Source organism: Anolis sagrei, chromosome 2 (genome assembly GCF_037176765.1).
Source record: "Anolis sagrei isolate rAnoSag1 chromosome 2, rAnoSag1.mat, whole genome shotgun sequence".
Classification (NCBI taxonomy): Eukaryota; Metazoa; Chordata; class Lepidosauria; order Squamata; family Dactyloidae; genus Anolis; species Anolis sagrei.
This window is the reverse complement of record NC_090022.1, coordinates 189332434-189358099: the sequence shown is the minus strand read 5'-3', so window position 1 is coordinate 189358099 and position 25666 is coordinate 189332434. Positions and strand designations below refer to the sequence as shown.

Below are 25666 nucleotides of genomic sequence, written 5' to 3'. Positions count from 1 at the left end.
GGAGTCAAGTCCATCACCTTTAACCCTTTTGTAATAAACCGGAATCAGAAAGGGGTCTGCGTCCCCCCTTTTTCCTCAATGTTCCCGCCTACTGAGTTAGAAAACGGAGGCGGGGGGGGGGGGGGATTTGGAGTTCGAGTGTGTGTGTTAAATATGCACAGACCCACAGAGATTAATAGAGGGAGAAAGAGACATGCGTGTGGGTGTGTGATACACACACACACACACACACACACACACACGCATGTCTCTTTCTCCTCCTTCGAAATGTGTATTTGCGTGGGGTGTGTGATACACACACACACACACACACACACACACGCAAATACACATTTCGAAGGAGCGTGGTGTTTATGGTACTTAATATTTAACTCAGTCGCTCCGCAGCTTCATATATCTTGGAGAAGGCTGGCATGAGCACAGGCAGAGAAACACACCGACCTGAGTCCCATCCAGGCTTTATTATTGTTATAAACCTTTGGATATCTTAACTCAGAGCAAGTTTTTATAACTTTGTTTGGCATTAAAAGTTTTACAAGGGTGTCGTCCCCCCTCTCCTTCTCCCTCCTCTTCCTCCTCCCTTGAAATTCCTAGCAGGCATTGGAGGCTTTGCCTAAGACAGCTCTCTTTCTCTCTCTGCCCCCCCCCCCTCTCTCTCTCCCTCTCTCTTCACATCTCTGTCTCCCCGTAGGTCCGTCAACCTCCGTGGTCCCCCATAGGCTGGGAATCTCGGTGCAAAGCCACGTTAATGGCACACAGGCTAATTGCGAAGGACCTCTGGGTGTGACGTACAAACACCCCACAAGCGAGCGTGTTTTCCTACTGAACTTGATGGGAAGCGACGGGTAGCTGACTTGTGTCGCTCTGTGTGTGTATGTGTGTGTTACCGAGAGGGACACTGAGAAGAAAGTGGGGTTCCAGTTTAGAGCTATCTTTGAGGCAGGACCTAAGCATGCCTTCACCTCGGCTGGGCCTCAGGGTAAGAGAGGACTTCTTTCTAGTTGCTGCTGCCTTGGTTGCTGAAGATACACTTCTAGGGCCGAGGTGAATCCCTCCCGTCCTGGAGATATGGCCTTGAAGGAGAGGAGTGTCGGCGTGAGTCCCTCCAGCAAGTGTGCTTGGCTATCCCAAGGCTCCATCCACCCACCTCTTGGAGAGGGGTCCCAGCAGCGGGCGAGCCTTCTCCTCCTCTTCCTCCTCTTCCTCCTCCTCTGGGTTTTGGGAGTTGACGAGCCATAAACTTGACTGTGCGCAGCCAGGAGGCCGAGCACTCTCTCGGGTCTCCCTTCATGTAAATAAACAGCCGGGGGTGGGAGTTGGAGGTTTGGAGGGTTGGCCAAGCTCAGCGGATCTCCACAACACAAGCCCCTGGGCTGAGCAGGAGGAACCCCCCCCCCCCCATCCCACCCCTAAAGAAAAGGCCGCCCTGAATGTCCGCGGAGGGTTTTGACTTTGGGCTCGGCAACTTGGCCTCCTCGATGGACCCAGGCGACCCGGAAGAGCAAAGGCAGTGGCTTTGGCAAGTGGACTTGAAGCTCGCCCTCCGCCGGTCTCTTTCCTCCTCTCACAGAGCCAGCTTCGCCCTGCTGAGGTGGACCTATTGCGGGGTTTTGGGGGGCGGTGGTTGGGGAGCGGGTGGCCACTTTGTGGGGTTGTTTGCTTTGTGGGCTTTTTCTGTAGGAGGTACCTCAAAAGAGGTCGAGCCGGTTGGCAGTTTTCTGTAAGGGAAAACATCCCCTTTAGCCATTCTGAATCTAGAGACCAGTGGGGATGTTTCACAGCCTTCTCCCCCCCTCAGTCCCTCAGCCCCACAGCTCTTCATTGAATGCACCATTAATTTTGCCTTCTTTCTTTCCTTCCACTTCTGATGGACCCCCAATTTCTCAACAAAGCAGAGATGGAATAGGAAGAGGCCTTTCTCTCTGCACCTATGTCCCCCCCCCCTCCCAAATATTGTCCTATAGTCGATGTGAGGAAGCATTTGTGATGGGCGAAGGTCCCAAACAAGAGAAACCATTCTCGCTTTCCTGAGAGTGTATCTCTCCATAATCCCGATTTTAGTGAGGGCACACAGCTCTATATCCCAGAATATATTGGCAGAAATCCCACATTATCTGAGTGTGGACTCAGATTACCCAGTTCAAAGCAGATATTGTGGGATTTTCTGCCTTGATATTCTGGGATCTAGGGCTGTGTGGAAGGGCCCTGAGAAAGCCGAAAGTCTTACATTTAAATAACCCCCCCCCCCGTCAAAATGGCGACCCAGAGAGGCCTTGCTTCTACTTTGTAATCAAGCTGGAAACTGTCAAGACGTTGTGCATATTATGTTCCCCTTAAGACCCCTTTTCTGCTTTTGCTAATCTCTAAATTACAACAACAAAAAATCCGCAAGAATGTGTTTTATAGGCTCTTTCTAAAACTTTTCAGCTTTTTTTCCCCTCAAAGGAAACGCCAGGGTCACGTTCGGGATGGAAAGTGGTATTAGAAAGGGTTTTTTTTCGACGTGGAAAGGGGGGTCACACTCCCTCCCAGCCCCTCGCCAAAAAACCTCGCCAAAAAACAAACAAATCAAATTCTGTTTGTGAATTAGAAACAAAACGAAAAAGGGCGGTGAAATTTTCAACATCAAATGTTTTAATAGGACAGGCATGTCTTGGTTGAAATTATGGCTGGAAGAATTGGATGTTTTTGTAGCCACTAAGGTGGGTTTTTTTAAATTAAGCAACTCAATACATTAATACATTAATAGACGTCCCCCAAAGGTTAGTGCTTTCACCGAGGTCGGTCTCAAAGTCATGGGAAGGGTTGTTTCCAAATATCCTGAAACTTGTCCCTTCTCACCGGAAAAATATCCAGGGATGAAATGTCAGATTAGCTTGTGAAAAGGCTCTTTCTGGCCAATATCCTTGGGAAGCGTTGTCGATGGCTCTCTGAAACTGGACTCACCTTCCGAAGAATGGAAGAATAGCCACCTCTTCCTGGAGCAAAGAGGGCTTCCGCACCTGGGTCATCCTGAAAATAGTGGGGTTCCCGGCGAATGGGAGAGGGAATCTGTGTTTTGAACTAATCTGGAAATGTCTCTCGGCCATACAGACAGGAAAACTCACAGCAACCCAGTGATTCCGGCCATGAAAACCTTCAATAACACAATCTCTCTTGGGTTTGAAAAAGTATCTGAGCAGCCACACTGCTCAAAGGAAGGACACTTTCATATCTTCTCCGAATCTCAGTCTCATTTCGGTTCCTCTCTTTTAAATAAAAGACACACATTTTGGTGTATTCTGGCGTTTCTCTTTGTGTTGGTTTTTAATATATATATATATTAAAACCCTATATTTTCCATTTCCTGGTGAACTGTTGCATTCTTTGTGTTCTCACAACAAACAAGGCGAGGTTGGCCCGCCTGCATTTGAAAGACAGTTTAGACCTACTTAAGTAATTTTGAGAATTTGAAAAAGTTATCAGCCATCGCGTTTTATCTTTGCCTCTTGTTAGTTCGGATCGGAATACGACTTCCCATCAGTTTTTCACTCTTGTCCCCTCATTTATCAGTCAAGCAATTTATACTACAAAATTAAGATGATAAATAGATAGATAGATAGATATCACGCCCATCCGTATATACAAGCAAAAAGAAAATATTTGGAGGAATTCTCATGTGTGAGCACTTCATGCATTTCCAATTGTTTATATCGGTCACTCTTTGGAGTAAAAATTGCCAACGTGAAATACATTTTACACAGCACATAAACTATAAAATACAAAAGGACAGCTTGTTTTGAAGAGGTATGATTTTTAGATTTCATTTCTCCTTCAGAGTCCATGTACCTTGCTTTAATTAAATTATAGATATGTAGATATGTAGATAGATATGTAGATATGTAGATATATAGATTATATAGATATGTAAATATATAGATTATGTAGATATGTAGATATATAGATATATATATAGAGAGATAGATATAGATATATAGATATATAGGTATATAGATATATAGATATATAGATATATAGATATATAGTCGTCCCCCCTCCCCAGTGCTGGAAATTAAAAGTTTTTTGGAACGTTTTTACATAAATTCACGGATATTCAGAGCAAGAAAGAGAAAAGGGGATGTGATGTGGGAAACTTCCTCTTTCTCTCTCTCTCTCTCTCCCTCCAACTCTGGTCTCCACGATCCAATCAAAGAGAGGTTGCCAAACTCATACCAGGGTTTTGGTGACTAAATAATATCCCGTGTTGGAGGCAGAAACAACTTGAGCACACTTTTCACTACCACCTCAAGGAACATAATATCATTCCATAATTCTTTGACTTAAGTTACTCCGAAAGAAGGAAGCAGTATAAGAGGGATTGTAAAGTTTGATAGATTTCTTGTGGTGATAGTTTACAGTTTCTAAGCCAACATCTAAAGGCGTGGGTTTTATTTTTGCATCACTGTTATTGTACTCCAGTGTACTTTGCCATAAATCAGAATTATTTCCTCCACAACACGGGGCAGAATACCAAGCAGAAATACAAATTTAAGGGAATCATTAAAGTGTTGCTACCAAAGACTTCTTAGAAGCGAAAATGAATGCTTGCAATAAAAAACGTGAAAGGGGGGTCGGGGGAAGAGTTGTTCTAAAAAAGAAGGGAAAAATACAATGGACATAAGAGGCGCTTTCCACGGCATAACTCAGGGTTAAATAATTAGGAGGGAAGCGGAGCAGGTAAAATATTATGTGCAAGTTTGAGGTGTACTTTGAGGTGAGTTATTGGACACGTGCGTTTCTTTGTGTTCCTCAAGAAGTGTTTTGGGTTGGAAAGGGGGAAGTGTGGCTGCCTGTGTTTTGGACGGTCCTCCCTTCACAGCCTCGGACCTTCCATGGTAAGGGAAGCCAAGGGGACATGGCGAAAAATCCCCCTTTTCCCAACAGGGGGGAGGTCAACTGAACTGTCTGCCTTTGGCATTCACAGGCAGAGCAATCAGACACCAGAGACAATGGGAGACCGTCTGTAGTTGGCTTCAAATGCCCAGATCTGAAGAAAGGAGGGTAGCAAAGCTCTGCGCCTTCTTCTTCTTCGCCTGACTCTTTCAGTCTCTCTCGCATCCAGTTTTGGATCAGCCTCCAATACTCTTTGGCTTCGTCACATGCTCACCACATTTGACAGAAAGGACCTTGGGGTGTCTCACTTTTCCAACATAAGTTTTTAGTGTCCTTATATGAATTGGGCAGTTCAGGCCGAGTCAGGTATGATCCATACATCATTTTGTAAAAGTTCTCTTTAAGATTCAAGAATTAAAATATCTTTTCATTCTTTTTGACCTCGTTTTCTGCCATGTTGTCGCCATGTAAGCCACTCTGAGTCCCTTCGGGGAGATGGAGGCGGGATACAAAAATAAAGTTATTATTATTATTATTATTATTATTATCTTTCTAGCTCAATATTCTGCCCAATTTCTCCCGCCCCTTTCTACTCTTTCTTTACTCCCTCCTTGTTCGGGGCTCAAAATATTTTTTTAAATCCAAACTAAAAATCCACTAGTCCACACACAGCATGCACATATCTATATATATATATATATATATATATATATATACACACACATGCTGTGTGTGGACTAATCTAAATATCTACATATCTACATATCTATCTACATAGCTACACATCTATAATTTAATTAAACCAAGGTACATGGACCCCGAAGGGGAAATGAAATATATATATATGCATGCTGTGTGTGGAATACATACACATACACATATATACACATATACATACATACATACACACACACACACGCCATGTGGGAATAATATCACTCCCCAGATCTGCCACAATAATTCCCTCTTTCTATTTTTAAAATTTAGTAAAGTGTATCACATAAATAACAAAACGCACACATACATACATATACATACATATATCCTCCAGAAAACGTTGGTGAGTTTTGAAATCCGCATGATGAATTATATTTTTACAGAAACACACATATGCATACACATACATACATATACCCTCCACAAAACACTGGTGCCCTTTGAAATCTGCAAGATGAATTATATTTTAAGTACATTTAGGCTGTGTTTCGGATATAGGTGCTGTTTATAGACACAAGTATACATACCTATGTCTAGAAACACGCACATGCACTTATATACTTTGCAGGCTGATTTCTAGCGGAATGTTTAAACCCGGCAAGGCTCCCCAGAGCAGGCTCTTCTGGTCTTTATTCCACACACAGGCTTTCCTCCTTTTAAGTTTTAATAGCATTTGTTGGTATTTATTTTCTGCAATTAGAGGAAAGCATTTCTCCCAACGGGGGTTCTACTTAGGCTGATGAATTTTATTTCTCTCCCCATTAATGACCCATGTTTATCATACTTCTAATTATTTTTTAACTTTAAGCAATATTCCGTCTCCTGGATACATTCCCTGACATCCCCTCCTCGCCTGTTCCTTTATTGGCCAGACCTGCCAGGGCTCTAAAGAGCCGGAATGAGGCCCAGAAATGGCACTTTTGGGGGGCGAGGGAGCTGGCCCTCTCTTCCAGGCATCCCTCCCTCCAGCTCCAGTCACCAGGGCCATCTTTTTTGTGTTTGTGTTTGTGAAAGACTTTGACCGTCAGCTCCACCAGAGACGTTGAAAATTCTCCCCTTACAAAAGGGAAAGATGGCTACAGACCCATGCTCCTTACATTTATATTTATATATTAAACCACAGCCAAAAGAATACACACACACACAACACACACATACATACACACATATATTATTCACCAGCTTGGCACATTTGGAAACACCTCTGCCTTGTCTTCAGGGCTATGGGTATAACTCTGTACCTACTGAGACTTCCTTGGCGGTGTGTGGGTCTATGAAGAGGATAAAAATCAAATTACTTGACAGGTTTCGCCACAGTGCGGTTTGCACATTCCTCTTCCTATAGAGGAAAAGTGGAGGGGGGAAATAAAGAGAGAAATATAACACACGCAAGAATGCACAGCAGTAAATAAGGATATTAGAGGCTAGGAAACATATTTTCATTTTTTAACCAAACCGTCTGGGGAGCGAGGTCAAATGTGGGCCCTCCACCCCACCCTTCAAGGAAAATAAAAATAAAAATAAATAAATGCACGTGTGAAAAAAACCTATATAAGGCTTCGGTGCCAAAAATTATGGAGTTAGCCACATGATCTGATTAGAAAAAAAAATCAAAAAGAAAGGAAAGAAAGAAAGAGAGGAAAGAGGGGGGTGGGTGGGGAGAACGAGGGAAAGTCATATAATGCCAAACTGCATTGGTCTTTAATTTCATCACCTATAAATGAGGAAGTATTGGTTCCCATGCTAAAGTTTTATCCTTTGCTTATAAATATTATGTGGAATTTTCGTTGGATATCATAAAACTGAACGATTTCTATCAAACTGTTTTAAAAAGACCTATGCAGATAACACAAATAGAGGCTATAAAGTGGCAAATAGCTTTCCAGAGGAAGCAAACGGCTGTTTAAAGTGCAGGGAAGCTCTTTAGAAGGGCTGCATTTCGGGTGGGAGGGGTGGGCTGGGCTGGAAGGGGCTTCGAGACAAGTCGGATGAGGAGGTCGTTTAAGACTTCCTTGGCCTACGATATTAAAACTTCTCACCCTTGAAGATGGGGAGTAAGTATTGGGGGGACTGGAAGGTGTGCCCCCCCCCCCAACCCTTCATCTTGGAAGGCCTTTCAAAGCCAACAGCCGAGTGGAATTGTAAAACAAGGTCGGGGGGGGGGGGGGGGATGGGTTGATAAAGATCTGCCTTGGCTTTAGAGAGCCAACCTTGCATTTTCAAACTGTAAACACACACAGTCCTAAATGACCAAGTGCCTTGTTTGCTTCCTCTAATCCCGCACAATATCCCTCGGTGTTTATTTCTCTTTCTTTTCCCAGAAAGAAAGAGAGACAGAAAGGCTCTTACTCACCCCTTGAAAATGACTATGAACCCTTTGAAGGTTTGCAATCCTTCGTCATGATCTTGAGATTCCCGCCGCCTGGCTCATTCCCCCCTTGCCATTAGGATCCTTATTATTTGTTGGTAAGCACTCCTTAGCATCTCCTTAGATTATTTAGAAAGTGTCCAATTCTTTATTTATTTTTCTTAGCAAAAAAAGGAAACAAAACCAAGATGATCACAAAAAAAACCTTGCTCAATTTAATACTTGCTAAAGAACCATTTGACTTAATTGCAACCCGTATAATAATAAAGAAAACAGCCACAAGGAAAACATCAAACCCAACATATTATCTTTATCTCCGAAATACCCGTTATTGTTGTGTGATGGTTATATTGACAGAGAGAGACGGATGAAGGAAGAGTTAGGATCATAAAGAGGAAATTAACTAAGATATAAACATACACATAGACTTTCATACAGACACAGCTTTGGATGGTAACGGAATCAATGAAAACTATATCAGATGGAAACTGTGTTTGGTCGGAAGTGCTTTCTGGAGAATAAAGCATTCTTAGAACATCCCACAGTCTGAAATTTAATTATTATTATTTTTGGGAGTAATTTCTTCAAAGGGAGGAGGAAGCATCCACATTTACGTTTCCAGTGGAGAATAATTCTATGTTCCCTTTTAATTGATCTATTTATTTTGATGCAATTCTGCTCTCTCTCTCTCTCTCTCTCTATATATATATATCAAACTTAGGCAAAGTTCGGTACTTTTTGATTGATCTATATATTTTGATGCAATTCTGCAAAAATATTTATATTTCAAACCTAGACAGAGCTCTGGACTGTTGGATGGATAAAAAGGCGGTATATGAATACAGTAAGTAAATAACTAAAAAGAGGAGTGATTTTCTTTTTTAAAGAAAGGAAAATTCCTATTAATTCAACATTTGTTGTGGGGCAATTTTTTTAAGTGCTGGAGAGAAGGATCAACAGGCGGAAAAGTTTTAGTATTAAAAGAGAGGGGGTAAAAAACTATTTTTGAATAAATAATTGCACCAAAAAAAAACTCAGTGGGATTTCAATTATTAAGCTGCTCTTTTCATGCAGGAAACACCTGGATTGAATAAACTGACTAAACGGCCGGTTTATATTTGCCCTTAGCCTAGAAAGCCGAAATAAGAGCAGTAATGCTGAGAGTTTTCGAGATCCTTCCATCCTCTTGGACTGTAGGGATGGCAATTTATTTTCCCCAGGATTAACAAATTAAAAAGTAACCCAGTCAAATATTTACCAAGGACCACAATTATAATTTCAGGGAGCAGCTTCTTCCATGTATTTCAAATTTGAACTGGGAAGAAGATAGAGGACAAAAAAGAGGATTTTTTGCTTAGAAGAAGAGATGAGAAAAAGGAGGAAAGTTCACTTAGGGCTTGAGGATATATTTAATTATTTGCCAGCACCACCCCACCCACCTCTAATATATAAATATATATATCTATATAGTATTGGGTTAAGGAGATAGGAAAGAGGGGTAAGGATGGAGGGATAGAGGGGGAAAGGAAGGTTGATTATTTGCTGACCTTTTAATTTGAATTTGACTTTGCTTCTATTTAAGCGCTGGCTGCCTTTATTTTGCCCCCACTCTGCCGTAGAGACACGCGTTCGTTCATTGGTAAACAAACTGGAGGGAAAAAGGGGGTCTCTCTCCTTTGTTCAACGTGAAGGTCCTGGGTTCTCTACCCTCCAGAAGCGGATAGATGTCGCTGTTGCTCCACGCTGGTTTTCTCCTCTCCCGACAACTTGACCCCGGTGACGTCACCGGCGTCTGAATCATCAAGGCCATTTTCAATCCTCATTGGCCTGGCCGTCACGTGGTTGGGACCAATGCGTGGATAATTATGGTGCTGATATTTTTCCCTAAAAAAAAGATGTCAGCCCCTGGCTGTAGTATTCCTCTTTAAAATCCCTCTCTGAAAATGTCATGTCCCAACAATGTGACTTCTAACTCGTTTTTGATGGACTCGTTAGCCGGTACCTGCAGAGGGGAGAATTATTCCTCTAACCAAGGGATGTATATGCAGTCTGGGAACGACTTCAACTGTGGAATGATGAGGAACTGTGGGATCATCCCGGCTCTTTCCAAGAGAGACGAGGTGAATAACGCCAGCCTGTCTCTCAACACCTATCCATCTTACCTTTCTCAGCTAGACACCTGGTGTGACCCCAAAAATACTTACCGAATCGAGCAACCTGTTGCGAGGCAACTCCCCTCCTGCTCCTTCCCCACCAATGTCAAGGAAGAAAATGCTTGCTGTATGTACAATACTGACAAAAGATCCAAAAGCGCCGCTGAGGCCACCCTCTACCCCAACCAGATGCCTGAGTCCTGCCTAAATGACCATGAAGTCCCCGTGCCCAGCTACTACCGAGCCAGCCAAGGTTATTCCTCCATGGAGAAGGCGCCCAACTGCAGCAACCCCAGCGAGTTTGAGGCAAGTTTTGAACCCAGGTCGAGCCTCAACCCAAGGAGCGAGCTTCTGGAGCAGCCACCACCGCCTCCGCCACCTCCACCACCTCCACCTTCTCAGCAGCCACAACAACAACCACAGCCACAACAACCACAGCCGCCGACACCACTATCGCAAGCAGGAGCTAAAGCCAGCTTCCCTGACAACACCAAGCCCGAGAATCCTCAGAACAGCCCCGCCAACGAAATCAAAACAGAAAAAAGTCTCCCTGTTGCCAAAATCAGCCCGACGGAAGCTGAGAAGGACCTGAGCAAATGCACAGACACCAGCACTGACAATTCTGACAACGAGGCGAAAGGTAAGAGGAAAATCTTCTTCACCTTGGGGGAAGGGAGTGGAAGAGCCTAATGAGAGGGCTCCTCCACACCGTTGCTACCTTTCGTTGGAGTTGTGGTTGTTGTTCCTTTTTAATTGCTGTATAATTATGGCTGTTGTTGTTGTCATTATTAAGGCAGTTGCGTCTTCTCCTTTTTTTATCCTGTTCAGAAAGCAATGCCTGAGGGGTGGCAGTTCCATCAGAATTGGCTAACTTTTCTCTGCACCCCTTTTAACGCAGCAATATATGTTTCCACTTTGGCAACGCTTCCTTGGCTAAATAACCCAACACATCAAAAAATAGTGGGGAAATAGCAGTAAATAAGAGACGCAACAGTCAACAGTGCCAACAACAACAAGCGGGATCAACTCCTTGGGAAACAAGGCGGCTGATTCGGTTCAAACGAACTCGAAGTTGACGTTGTTGTTGTGTTCATTTTCTTTGGGGAGCTTGGCGTGAGATGTCTCTGTTTGGGGTGCAGTTGGAAGCCACTGCCACCCATTAAGTTGTATTTGGTTCAGTTGGACTTGTGGTAGGAAGATTCCTATCAATAAATGCTCTTTTGTGGTGGAGAGATTTTTCAGAGACTTTGTCAAGGTTAGAAATACGTTTTCTGTTTGGATCGCCGCTTCTTCTATTTTTTCCCCTCCCTTTCCCTCATTGGTCACCAAAAATTGTCTTCCCCTCCTTTAAAACAAACAATCAAGCTTGTTCGTTCTTTCTGTCTTATTTGCGAAATCGGATTGCTTTCTGTGGCCAGAAAAGAGGACTGGAGAGGTGTGGTGGAAATGGTGTGGCCAACACTTCAGGCTGGACTTGGTTGTTGAGTTTCACGATCAATGCTGCATTCCTGCTTGATAACCAGCGGCTCCCGGCTTCAGGAGTCTGTTTGGGCTGGAAAACAGATCCCAGACCATTTACTGTCTGGAACATCTGTTTGATGTTTGAGCGTTCAATGGTTTTGAGCTTTGGTGGAGAAGAAAGTGGTGCTCCTTTGGAAGCTGGATTGGGCTCTTGAGCTAATTCTGCAGAGCAAGTTCTCTGAGGTCATTTAGATCCCACTCTGGAGAACTGGGACCCCAAATCTTTACTTAAGATTCCAGAAAAGGAAGAAATGGGGGTGTGAATAAGGCGCGTTGCTGAGGGGGGAAATTGGGGGAGGAGAGATGTGTATGAGGACCCCAAATCTGTTGTGAGGGGACTCAGATATAATAGAACACTTTGCTTGATTTGAGAGCAGCATGCGAAAGCGAAATTCTCTCAGAATCTGAACATTGGAGCATATGCTGATCAAAGAAACAGAAGAGAGTGGTATATTTGTGTGGTTATATGTCCTCCTGTGTTAGCACGTGCACGGGACACGTACATGCATACCTGTAGTACGTATGCATGTATCGCCGTCCATACATATGCATACGTGTTTTACCAGCTTAGGCTATCACAAAAGAACCCAGGTTTTCATTCCTTCGTTTTCAGTGATGTGGGATTTCGTTTTTTTCATTCAAACACGTATATTGTGTGCATGTATATATGTGTATCTATCTACGTATTCAGAAAGAAACACACATATATAGTAATATATACATATATATTCATATTTATCTATGCATTCAGAAAGAAACACACATAGATAGTAATACATAGCTATATATATCCATATCTATCTATGTCTTCAGAAAGAAACATACATAGATAGTAATGTATATATATATCCATATTTATCTATGCATTCAGAAAGAAATGCACATAGATAGTAATATATATCTCCATATCTATGTCTTCAGAAAGAAACATACATACATAGTTATATATATATACATATTTATCTATATATTCAGAAAGAAACACACATAGATACAGTAATATATATCTCCATATCTATCTATGTCTTCAGAAAGAAACATACATACATAGTTTATATATATACATACATATACATATTTATCTATGTAGTCTGAAAGAAACACACATAGATAGTAATATATATATCCGTATCTATCTATGTATTCAGAAAAACGTGCATACATAGTATATTATATATATATATTCAGAAAGAAGCACACATACATTGTGTGTGTGTGTGTGTATAGTGTGTGCGTGTGTGCGTGTGTGCATCTGTGTGCTTTTTTATTCTAAAATAATTGACAAACGGAATTTTTAATGCATCCAAGAAGGAATTATTTTGTCCGCCAATTCAACTGAAATAATAAAAGAATACATTTTTGGTTTGGAAAGTCAAGGTTATTTTTTAAAAAGCAAAGCAAAAACATTTTTTTCTTTATTTGTAAACCCTAAAGGTACTTTCACGCCCTATATATGCAGGGAATCAATTTTTATTTTTATTTTTTTACAATAAATATAAACAAAAGCTAAACACGGTAGGTCGGCCTTTCGTTGTGGAATGGGAAGAATAGAAAAATATATATTTCTAAAAGGCGATCACTCCCTTCTTTTTTGTTTTTATTTGTTTTCATGGTGGTGATGATTTCTCACTAAATGTATCCCTACGAAATGTCCCACCAGGAGGTTCAAACTCTTCTCTTTCCAATTTTGTTTCCTGTCAAAGGAGAACAGGCGTAATTCGCCACAAATCCAACATTCCATATATGTGTGTGTGTATTTGTATGTATATGTGCGTATATGTATGTGTGTGAGTGTGGGTATGTGTGTGTATATATATATATATATATACACACACACACCCATACATACATATATGGTGTCCTTGGAGCAGTGGGATTTGTGTTCATGTGCTTATTGGTTTGCTTTTGGTTTTGTCTCATTTCCTCGCCCTCTTCTTTTGTTCCATATGATCCCCTCAGGTCCATTTCTCTCGTCCCAGCCACGTCCAAGAGAAGATCAGGGCATGGAGTTGAGAGTTTGGGGCGTTTGCAGGGTTCAATGGCAGTGTTGGAGAATGCTCGAGGCACCTCAGTAGAGCCAACGAGGGGTTTAGGTGTGTGTGTGTGTTTTAAGGAGGGTGGGGAGGAACATATGACTGGCCTCTGAGCATTCCTTGGGAGAGATCTGGCAGACCAAACAGACTCGTAGGTTTTAATAGTGGCCAACACTTCCCATCTATCCCACACATTCACACCTTAGACAAATGTTCGCTGGCTCTGGCTGCCAAAATCTTTGCATGTCCACATTCAAATCCGAGGTGTTTATGTATCTCTATGCGCGTCTGAAGTGTGTGTCGGTGGCCGAGCAAAGGGCATGGCGTGTCTCTGCGAGGAGCATTTTAGCCTCTTTGGACAAGGCTAACATCTTTGGGGTTTGGTCCCTGCAGATATGTGTGAGGTTGTTTGTTCCTCGCTTTCTTTGCCTCTCTCTTTGTGTTATTGGGTTGTTGTTTTTTTAAATCCCCAAATTGTATGTTTCTGTTCTCCCACAGTAAAACGAAGGACTTCCTCAGAGGCTTAACGCCCAAATAAAAAAGGAAGTCTGGTTCAGGAGAGAGAGGGGGGCACAGCTAGTTAGTAAAATATATTTGCCCCTTAAATAACATTTCCAGAGTCTTGCTGTGTTTGGTCTGGTTCTGGATCTCAGAGGATAGTGGCCGAGAAAACCTCAGAAAAAGATGGTGTGTCGGGCTAAAAGGCAGAGCGAGATTTCAAATATGGGGCTTAATTTCTGAAAACCTGGGCGGAAGGGTCTAACTTATGAGAGCAATGTCACAAAAAAGATACCCTACCACATGAGCAACTCTTTGCCATAAGAGAATGCCAACAGCTTGTAACGCCCTATCTATTTCTAACTAAGGGTATAGATACCCCTTCCTTTCAATAGGCATCATTGTAAAGCCCATGAAACCAAGTATTATTATTATTTTGTCCAGGTAGAGTGAGCAAAACCCACCTTTCCCTGAACCAAAAGGGCTTGTTTAATGAGACCCCTCAAACCTGCACAGGGAAGTGTAGACATGACCCCTTTATTTGAGCCTCTTTGGACAAGGCTAACATCTTTGGGGAGAGAGATTCTGGTCTCAACAAAAGAATCTGCTTGAGAAAAAGATTTCAAAAATCGAGGTGCAAGCTTAGGAGGCTCTCGTTGCTATTCCGAGGATACTTATACAATAATATTATTTTTAACAGAGGATATAAAGGCAGAAAACACTACAGGAAATTGGCTGACAGCAAAGAGCGGAAGAAAGAAAAGATGTCCTTACACTAAACACCAGACGTTGGAACTGGAGAAGGAATTCTTATTCAATATGTACTTGACCCGTGAGCGCCGCCTGGAGATTAGCAAGAGTATTAATCTAACAGACAGACAAGTCAAAATCTGGTTTCAGAACCGCAGGATGAAACTCAAGAAAATGAACAGAGAGAACCGAATTCGAGAACTGACTTCCAATTTTAATTTCACTTGAAAATCTTCTCCAAGGGGAGGGGGATTGGGGAGGGAGGGGGGGAGGGAAGGAAGGAACCATTACAAATCTTGTGCAGTATTTTTGTTTAATTTCCCTCCCCTTGGGTATCAAATGCATTGCCTATGGGAGGGTGGTGGGGAGAGGGATGGGGGGGGGGGAGAAACAGAGGGTGGGGGGCAAGAACCAAGACCTCAGGCTCGTGTGCAGTTCTATGATTTGGGTATTGACAGTTTGTAGAGAGAAGGTGCATCCCATCGATATAAGCATGAGAATCTATAGCATAAATAAATAAATATATATATCTATATATATGGCATCAATGTTTCTATGTAAAATAAAGAGTAAGGGGGGTTGCTTTTTAAACAGAACAGCTTCTAAGGCGTTTTAAGTTATTCAAGAGCAGCACAAAGAAAAAAGGAAGAAGGGGGGGGGGGTGAGAGACTGAAGGACCTATTTCTATGCCTTTGATATGTTTAGGATCCTAGGTGCGTCTGTCTGAAAGTTTGCTTTTCATATCCTAGTGTAGTTTGCCTATTGTATAATAAACAGCCGTGACGACAATGAATTTCATATATGTGTCTGTAAATGGAAGTGGCAGTGGGAACATGCTCACGTTGGTGTAGTTATGCGGTCTCCTTCCAATGAGGTGGAACTATGAACCATTACATTTAAGAAAAAAGAGCATAATCAAAGCAGTATTGATATCTTATCATGGAGGGTGGGGAGGGAGCCTGGGGTGGGGTTTTGGGAGGAGGTGACTGTTATTTAAATATAATCTGTATGTGTTACCCTTTGCATGTATCTTCCTTTATGGAGCCAAATAAATTTCTTAGAACCGTGTACAACTGGGTATTTTTCAAACTGATTTCCGCCACCCCCATCTCGCAAAAAAAAAAAAGCACGCCCCCCCCCCTTTCCTCTATGTAGAGTATTTTTTCTCTCCCCAGGACTCATCCTTTTTAAGGCTTTCAGGAGAGTATCCTAGCGGGTTTAATATAAGTGAGAGACCATAACGTTGATTTAAATATTATCCAGGTGACCACAATAAGTCAAGGTCATAAAACAGTAATGTCAGGACAGTCTTGGTAAGCGCTGGAGGTGGATTTTATGATCTGCAAATATAATGTGCTGCAGCAGTAAAAGATGCATTTAAAGGTGACTGTGGAGGAGGGAAGCAAGTCAGAAGCTGAGCTGCATTCTTGGGATGCACACTCCTCATGGCTTTGGGTCTTTTTTTTAAAGGAAAGGCACGCTCCTTTTTTACCTCCCCTGGAAGAAACCCTCTATTAAAAAAAACAGGAATACACTTTTTTTAAAACAACAACAACAACAAGGAGAAGAGCCACAAGGCAGAAAATGGGATGTCTCGGTGGAAGACGTGCAAAGGTAAGACAGACGATTTCTTGGCTAAGATACATGGCAGAGGTACAAGTGGATTTCTGTTTTGTCCCTGTGTCTACTCAAGGTAAAGGCAGCCTGGAGGTGAACTCCACTTTGAAGCTACATGGCTTTTGCACGGATGGGGCGTTTGTTCGGTTGGCTTTCTCCGGAGTTGTCTTTTGGTTCGAGTTGCCTTATCCCTGGGTGACAGCTCATTTTCGACCAGAATATGCATGCACGGCTGAGGAACGGTGGTGCATAGATTTCCATTTCCATTCCCACAAACACCAGCTACTCTACCCCACCCTACGACTCCTTCTTCCTTTCCTTTTGGTTCTTGTTTTGGTAGTAACTTACTTGTGGTGAAGTTGAGCTCCTGTTAGAGGTCTTGGATTTTTTAATTATTTTTTTTGAAAAATAATAAAATTATGAATGGTCATGGACTTTCTCAGTGCAATGGATATGATTCCTTTTAACATGCCTTTTGATTTCAGAATTGTGAGTTTTGCAAAGGCGATGGAAGAGACTATCATAAGAACAGTGACAGTAATGGAACATTTGGTGGCGTTTGGGAATGTTGTGGACACCCACCCATCCGCGGGCGACCCCCTTTCCCTTTGTGGATGTGTCTCCCGTGATTTTCTGCCCCTTTTTTTCCTTTGGAGAGGCTGCTCTGGCAAGATAGCTAATGGATCCGGTCAGATCCGAGGTAGTTGGCCAGTGAAGGATCGTGGAGTGTGCTATAACTCAAGATATTCCAGCGGCTCCGTTAAACGTTTCAGCCGCAGAGACACAGACAACTAGAGGGAGAGTTCTGTCTGCAGATTCTATTAAAGGGAGAGGAGGGAGGGAAGAAGAGGAGGAGGAGGAGGAGGAGGAAAAGGGGGGATCTTAATGAAGAGATTAAAGATGTTGCCTTAATTTGAAGAATGTTTTCTTGAGGGACGATGGTTTGGCACTGGCGTTGCTTGCCTTCTGACTTTGGAGAGGGAGACAGTAGTGACATTACAGGAGAGCCCACAAAGGGGTTGGACGTCTGGTCTGGTCTTCTCTCTCTCTCTCTCTCTCTCTCTCTGTCTTTCTCTTTTTTTTCTTTCTTCTCCCCCCCCCCCCCCACCTTTTTTCTTTTTTTCGGTCTTTCTGAGTGCGGATCTGCCGCCCTTCCATGCAGCTGATCCGTGGTTTAGGTAGTTTCATGTTGTTGGGGTTGGCTTTTAACTCGGCAACAAGAAACTGCCTTAATTACGTCAGTTAGTCTTCATCAAGGGCAACCTTCTCTCTCTCTCTCTCTCTCTTTCCCTCCCTCCTCTTTCTCTCTTTCTCTCTCTCGCCTCCCCCCCCCCCCTTCCTCACTTATTTACACACAGTGAGACCAGAGCCGAAAAGACGAGGGGTGAAGCAAAGCTTGGAAAAATGGTTTCAGGCAGATGTATTTTGTTCAAAAATAGAATTGAGAGGGGAAGGAGAGAAGAGAGACCAAAAAAATGGGGTCTCGGTTGCATTGGGGGGAAAACAGACCTTCCAGACACTATAACCCCCCTCGTTTTGCCCTAAGCGTTCAACCCCCCCCCCCCCAATGCCCCATCCTTCCCCCCTCCAACCACATATCGCTGCTTATGGACCCAGATGCATTTTCTGAGTTGGTTTTGTTTCTCACCAATGGTGTTATGGAGCCGGACAGAGAGGGCTGCTCACCAAAAAGATTGGAGTTTGCTCAAGTTAAGGTTGCAATAGTTGTCTGAGTGTCAATTACGAGTGCCCTTCTCTCCCTCCCTCCTTTCCTCCCTTTCTTGCTCTCTCTGTCTCTTCTTTATGGGCAATCCAGGGCTATTCGGTGTTCTGCTTCGGGTTTGGGAAAGGCTCTAAGCTTCCTGAGCTCAGGGTCTTTCCAAGGAATATATATTCATATGTGTCTCCCTCTATATGTGCAAGTGAGAGCTCAATAAACCCAGCGTGTTGATGGCGATTGGAAAGCTAACACTACAGCCTAGTAACTTCTGTGGCAGTCTCCTGTTGCCATATCATGGCCGGTACCCCGGAGTATTAAATCAGAGAAGTTATAGCATATTATGTTCCCTGAAGGTGCCCGAAGAACAAAGCAATTCAATGGGAGCTCAAGGTTTCTCCTTAGGAATCTTGAACAGCTCAGGTTGAAAAATTAATAGCCATTTTACATGCTAAAAAGAAAAAAAATCCACGGTGGGTTATCACTTGCAGAGGCTCGTGTCTTGTGGTGGCTTTTTGAACACTACGTGGAACATAATCTGCTTTATTCTCCCCCCTCGTTGAAGAGACCTATGGAAGCTAAGTAACTGTTGACTAAGAAAATGACTCTGGTCATTTGGAGGATTAACAAGTTGTTGTGGTGGACGTGGTGGACTTTGAGAGAGAACAAGGACAACCATGATTTCTTTTCATTGGTTTTTATTTATTTAATGTATTTATTTGGTGTATTTTTTTTGTGGGAGAAGCAAAACACAAGGAATTAAAAAGGCAATGGTTGCTTTTCTCTTCTTTTTGCTGTTCCGAATATTATGGCGGATATGAGAGATTTCCCCATTCCCTCCATTGTTATCATACCTTTGGGGGGGGGGGGTTCAGAGTTATATTCTGATATTCTCAACCTCACACTTCATATAAAGGTGGTCAGAGGAAAAAGTGACCCGATTTCATGTAAATAGTTGAAGAAGGAAGAAATGTGTATAATACCTTGTGTGTTTGTGTTTTTCTCACCGCGAAGAGATATTGTCCACTCTTATAATTTTATCCCTTTTGAAAGTGACTGGATTGTGGTTACTGTAGTTGTTTTTAGTCTTCACATGTTGACCAACTTTAGAAATGAGGCGATTTGGTGCCCTCGCGACTGAAAGGACACATTCAGCTTGAATTAGGAGTAGTAGTAAACATGGCCTTCCAGGGGCACTTGAAGAAGACGTGGTTTTCGGCGTGATGTGCTCGCTTCCTTGCTTGATGGCTATATATACCTTTGAAAAGTCCCTGAAAGCCCAAAAGGGGTTGATTTTTGGCTCAGAAAAGAAGCCAAGTTATATTGGGTATCTTTCCAATGCTGAGTACTCCAAATGCCGCCAGGAGTATGAGTATGTTCCTAAGGAAGCGTAATACATATCTACAAAGACCCACTCCATTGTACTTCTTGTTCCTGTAAATTAGCATGGCACTAGATAAATGATCATGGATTCCGTAATTATTCGCAATAGTCCTGTGGTGGTTGATGGATTTCCCTATTCATTATTGAGAAAAAAGTTTCCCCCTTTTTTTCAAATTAACAGCTCTCAGATAATTCCCTCTTTTTTTATTTTATAGCGGCATAAGAAGTATGGTGATTATATATATATATATATATATATATATCATACATCAGTTATGAATTTTTATTTCTGCCCCCTTCTATGCGCACACATACAGAGAGAAGTCTCCAGTAATATATGCTTAATCGACCCAAGTCAAGAAATGTAATAAAAGTTAAATCCTCCCCTACTGTGTTTCCCCTTCTTTCCTTTTAAACGATTCTATTAGATCTGGGTGAAAGAGGAGAATTTACAGACTGACGCCTTATAACGGCATATTCCTTCATCTCTTCTGTAAGAACATGCGTAATTATGAGGATTTCGTGCTGTTTTGTGCTGTTTGGTCTACATCTCCCCCTCCACAAAATATTGTTTTGCTCGCTCGCTCAACATATTTTCGCCAGGGCTGTTGTTGGGCTTATAAAATATGTTCAGCATTCCAGTTTGTTTACAGTTGCTCCATTTTTCTTGGCTCTGTTGCTGTAATTCTGCCTTTCACAGCAGGTGTAAACTTCCCAAGGCTTGTGTCTTTTGTGTATAGACAGGCAGAGCGCGCCGGCTTTGGTTTTGTTTTGTTTTCCTGAGAGTTTGGAAGGTGATGGGAAGAGACACACTCACACACTGTGTCCAAACTGTATATTACCAGGCTCTTCGCTAGATATTAGTTTATTGTGAAATTGTTTGTCCATGTCCACATGAAAAAGTCACATTAGAGGCCACAATCCAGAACAGGGTCGACTTGAATTACTTCAAAGCTTCCTTATCTGTTTGCTGTGAGCTGAATGCTCAACTATAGATATTCTGTTTGTGCTTTGGATACTCTATGTTTTTGGGTAGTTTTGCCTAATTTTTTTCATGTCTGTGCATCTTTCTGGCTATGGATGAATACCGTTATATAATATGTGTGTAACACATGTCTTTGTCTATCTCAGTCTATCTATCCACTTAGGTAAATATTGCATATGTGTGCATGTATATTATATGCGCATATCTGTGTATATTGGCTGCGGGGATATTATGTATTATATTTATTATGTGTTTGTGGGGATATTATCCATTATATTTATTATGTGTTTGTGGGGACATTATGTATTATATTTATTATGTGCTTGTGGGGATGTTATGTATTATAATTATGTACATATGCGATATGGTTGCTTTTATATGCATATTATGTACTATATCTGTGTATATTGGAAAGTGAGGATAATATGTATGATATTTATCATGAACATATGTGGAATGGTTGCTTTTATATGTATATAATATATACATGTTCTTTCTCGCTCTCTCCTCTCATTTTGTGCCCCACTAAATGAACAGGAAGGTGTGTCTTTGCAACAATTAAGACTTGTGAGGTTTCTGTGTATTATGATCAACTGTGGTTTTACAAACTTTCATTGCAATGCGATCAGTGTGGACAATGCAATATTGAAGTCTGAAAATAGAAGCGGTTTGTGTGTGTCTGAAGGCAAAGGATCCCCTCGTGTTTTTGTCTGGCTTCCCTTCCTCCCTTAAATGGTTATTGGAAAGCTCACAGGAAGGGCCCCAGATTGTGTCAAAGCCCAGGGTGGTGTCTGTGGCATAAGGCTGGGGGTGTGTTTGCCAAGAGAAAGTTGCTTTTACTCAGCCCTGAGGGAAACTTGCCCGCCGAAAGCAGGTACCATTAACCGAGGCCTAGCAGACTTGGGGGAATCGGCGGCGGGCGGCGTGGCCTGCGTCCCTCCGCCTTCAATGAAAACTTGCCCTTGTTTATAAAAGACAGCCTCCCCTCGGTTGGGAGTCCATCCCTAACACCTTCCTTTCCCAGCCGGCTCGATAAAGCAGGCTCTAAACAGAAGACACCTCAAAACAGACTAAGATCTTGGCAGCCTTTTTGCAATGGGAAAGAAGACAATCCTGGAGGGAGAATGATCGAATTATGTCGTGGTCTCATTGCTCCCCGCTTTCCCCTTTTCCTGTGCTTGGGGAGTCTTTCCACATCCATTTGGGTACCTTCTGGCCGTGTCTGTATGTGAATGTGAATGATCCCCCCAAAAGGGAGCTCTCAGGCTGCGGGGAGCCACCATTTTCTGTCTGGTTTCAATGTTGGCGAGCCGCAACAGCACCCCGCCTCTGAATTTGTCCTTCCTTTCTTCCTCCCCTTGTTTCTAACCTGAATTTTTCCCAAGAAGGACAGGGCAACCACGCTCCCATCCACTGGGTCCTGAGGTTTAATTGCACTCCGGAATTTATTGTCTTCTACTGCTCCCAGCCACAAAAACAGTCTGGAATCCAAAGTCATAACATCTGACAAAATTCTTCGCAGCAAACCAGGGGGCGGGAGGGAAAGGCAGGAAAGCCATTAAACAGGTATCAACGCCTCCCGAGTAAATTTCCCTGGGATGAGCATTTGAGCATTTTCTGGGGTTGCTTCCCTCCCTCCCTCTTCCCCTTTACCCTTGAGTTAAACATAAAGATCACGTCCACTGGAAACAAACCTAAGTGTTCAGTTGCCCGCCATTAAAATACTGGTCCCGGAAAATAAAATTCAAAACTCATCAACTCAACAACAATAACAAAACCACACCTTGATCCATATATTTTTAAGAAATAGAGGTGAATTTCTATGTCCAATTCAGCTACTCAGTTGCAAAGTTCTCCTTTCCATGTTACTGTTTACATAGCTGTCTAATATACTAACACTGCTAGTATTTTTGCTACCACTAGGCTGTTCGATTTTTTCCAAAAATATATTATTATTGTCAGACATCTACTAGCAGTATAGTGGTGTACATATTGCATTTGGCTTTCCATGATAATTTTGGGATCAGGTTTAGGAAGATATAGAATCAAAGGTGCCAAGGAGATTGAGGGTAGGGTTATCACTCTTTTTTTGTTGTGTTGTCGAAAGCTTTCATGGCCGGAATCACTGTTTGCTGTGAGTTTTCCGGGCTGTATGGCGATGTTCCAGAAGCATTCTCTCCTGACATTTCTCCCACATCTATGGCAGGCATCCTCAGAGGTTGTGAGGCCATAAATGTGGGTGAAACGTCAGGAGAGAATGCTTCTGGAACATGACCATACAACATGGAAAACGCACAGCAACCCGCCCTCTGTATTGATACCGTTTCCTCCCTAAAGGGAGAAAGAGAGGGGTGAGGTGGGAGAAAGAGAGGCTGGGAGGGCGGTAAAATCAAGAGAGAAAGAAGGGTTTAAAAGAAACGAACTGATACATTAAATGCATTGCTAAGCCCCTCTACTCGGAAGTAAGCTTTGGAAGGGCCCTTCCTCCCAGGCAGGCTGCAGAGCTCCTTAAAGGAAGGGAAGGAGAAGGAGGGGGCGGAGTGGGGAGTGTGGAGGAGGCTGTTCTCTGCCTTACTCCGCATGGGGAAACTTCAAGGCGCGGACTTTATGCTTAGTTTGCTTTCACTTATGAAGGGCTGTCAACACTGCAACGCCTCGAGTTTACAGCTGGGGAGGCCTCGCAGGGGCTGCGAAAACCCGGGCCAAGGAAAAGAGGGTGGAGGGGGGGGGGAGTAAATCGGAGGGAGGGAAGGGAGAAAAGTGGGATTTCTTTTCTTCCTTTTTTAATCCGAACTTGACGGTGTTTATTGAACCGAGTGGGACACTTAGAGCGAAAGAAGGCGCCACAGGAGGAGGGGGAGAGAGGGATGTGTACCAGGGATGGTGGTACGTTGCTGTGCTCAGAGTTTAGTGGATGCAAGAAGGGAAAGGGGGAAAGAAAAAGACCCCAGATACAACCCTAACCGCCCCTCCGCGAAACTGGGTTCGGCCGCCAGAGACGCACGGGAGCCATTGACCCAAGAGGCCTCCTCCGCTGCTTCCTTGGGACCAAGGCATCAGCTGACCGGTAGCCCCAAGGCGTTTGGGGGGGGGGGTGGCTGAGGGCTAGGGCGCTTCCCTAGGCCTGGAGCCGGTCTCCAGGAAGGGATGGTGTCCGGTAATTGAGGTAATGGAGGCCTGGAGTGCAGAGGAGAGGAGGGATGCTTCAAGGCAGCCAGTGCTTTGGAGTTTGGAAGGAATAAGGTGGTGGCTAATGCAGAGAGGAGGAGAAGGTGAAGCAAAGTTAGATAGGCTTGGAGTCTTGTCCTTTGAAGCAAGAGGAGGAGTCTTCTGACAGAGAGACCTGCAGCGATCCAGTTCTGTGCAGATAAAGATGGGAAGCCTCAAGGAGAATTGTGAGTGTATGAGTGAGTGTGTGTGTGAGAGAGAGACAGGCACTGCATGGGTCTGCGTGTGTAGGAGACTTATTTTCCAAGTTTCCTTCCATGACAAGCTTCCTTTAATCACACAAATATTATATACATATAATACATATATTATATACCCATATGTATATAATATTTGTGTGATTAAGGGAAGCTTCTCTTGGAAGGAAACTTGGAAAATAAATCGCTTACCCTCCTAACAAATGCAGATACGGACAGTGTCTCTCTCTCACACACACACTCACTCACACATATATACATATATATGTATTACATGCATATAATGCATATATATGCATTTTTAAAATGGCGGAAGTAGGTTTGGGTCTCCTACTTTTTAGGCTCACAACCGAAGAGGATCAATAACTATCATCAATCCAGGTCACTCCTCCCTCTCTTGTCATTCACGTCACAGATGACGATTAGAACCCCCCTCCCTTGAAAAAATGCCTGAGATTTAAAATACATTGTTCTCCAAGAACGACCCGCCTCCTAAATAAAATATATAAAAATATATTTAATATTTATTTTATTTCGAGGTGAAGGGAACAGGAGACGCTGGGATGGGCCACGTGGTTGGGAAGGTGATTGGCTTCTATGAGAGACTGAGGGGAGATGCTCCTAGAAATCATCTCAGTCTGTTGCAGTGGCAGGAAGGAGCAGAAAGGTAGTCCCTTCTGCCCTCCAGGTAATTAAGAATTAGGTTATGGATGCCAATATTTCCCCTCTTTGTCCCGCTGGGGAAAAATAAATAAACAAACAAATCTCCAAAAGAAGAGCATTTCAGAATATATTTTTCCAAGGAAGTTTCCTCAAACTGGTAAAATCAGAGGCGTGAAGACACAGACCCGGATGATTTTTCCCTGCAGTTTCCTAGGAGCAGGCGGTGCTGAAGAAGGCAGTGTAGCAATGTTCTGCTCCTTCTGTCTCCAAGCCAGAAGGGTCTCCCATCTCCATCTCTGCGGATCTCTGCTGCTCTTTTCCTCTCTGTTGCGACGGCGGCTGGCTCCCGGTCGCAGGACCCCTTGAACGAGGAGGGCTTTGCACTTACAAGCCTCTTAGTAGGATCGTTGGCTGTGAACAACCTGCCAGCGTGAAAGGAAACTGGCTTGGCGTTTGCCATCTTCTTTGTCTTCTTCTTAGGCTGCAAGGCTTTCTTCCCTTGGATCGAAAAGGCACCTCTCTCGGCAGTTGGGTTTCTTTGGGAGGTGCTCCATCCAGCAATATTTGAATGACCTTGCTTGGTTGCATTAAGGTTACCAGCAGGGTTTACTTTTCCACGCCCTCTCCTTCACATGATCCACTCGTCTTGGCGTGTGTGATATTTAGGTTAGGCTTTCTTGCCTTTCTGAAATTATTCTTTTTTCTTTCTCTTTCTTCCTTTTCTACACAGATAGGGAAAATCAGTGTGTGTCTGCATTGGCTCTGTGTGTGAGAAGGAGATAGAGATTTCCTCGTTCATTCCCTGCGCCTTAGTAAACAGCATAGCCTTGGAAGATTTATATTTATATATTTGCCCAGAAAATTGGATTTCTTCCTGGAACTCGAGCAAACGTTGAATCCCTCCCACATACTGTATGTGTGTATATATCTTTGTGTGTGTGTACACAGTAATATAATATAAGAA

The 25666-nt window shown here is 43.1% G+C and overlaps 1 protein-coding gene and 1 long non-coding RNA gene across 5 annotated transcripts in view; one reads left to right on the top strand and one right to left on the bottom strand.

Moving 5' to 3' along the window:
* Positions 1-4357: 4357 nt before the first annotated feature.
* Positions 4358-9688, bottom strand: LOC132767682 (uncharacterized). Of its 3 annotated transcripts, none has more exons than XR_010909284.1 (4): positions 9505-9688; positions 7943-8117; positions 6752-6928; positions 4358-5357 (listed from the first exon to the last, which is right to left on the bottom strand). It is a non-coding gene; the product is annotated as an uncharacterized lncRNA (long non-coding RNA). The 3 variants fall into 3 exon arrangements; XR_010909285.1 differs by having other exon boundaries at positions 6769-6928; XR_009630665.2 differs by lacking the exon at positions 4358-5357 and having other exon boundaries at positions 5751-6928.
* Positions 9689-9758: 70 nt separating this feature from the next.
* Positions 9759-25666, top strand: part of HOXC10 (homeobox C10) — a 211437-nt gene continuing 195529 nt past the window's right edge. Inside the window, exons 1-2 of one of the 2 annotated variants that reach the window (XR_009630663.2) lie at positions 9759-10750; positions 16383-16526. Coding sequence is in view for 1 of the 2 variants with exons in the window: in XM_060762891.2 (XP_060618874.2) it covers positions 9901-10750; positions 14863-15140 (1128 nt within the window). In the remaining variant the exon portion in view is untranslated. Of the gene's footprint in view, positions 10751-14862; positions 15255-16382; positions 16527-25666 lie in introns of those variants that run through there. The other variant, XM_060762891.2, reaches the window with a different exon arrangement.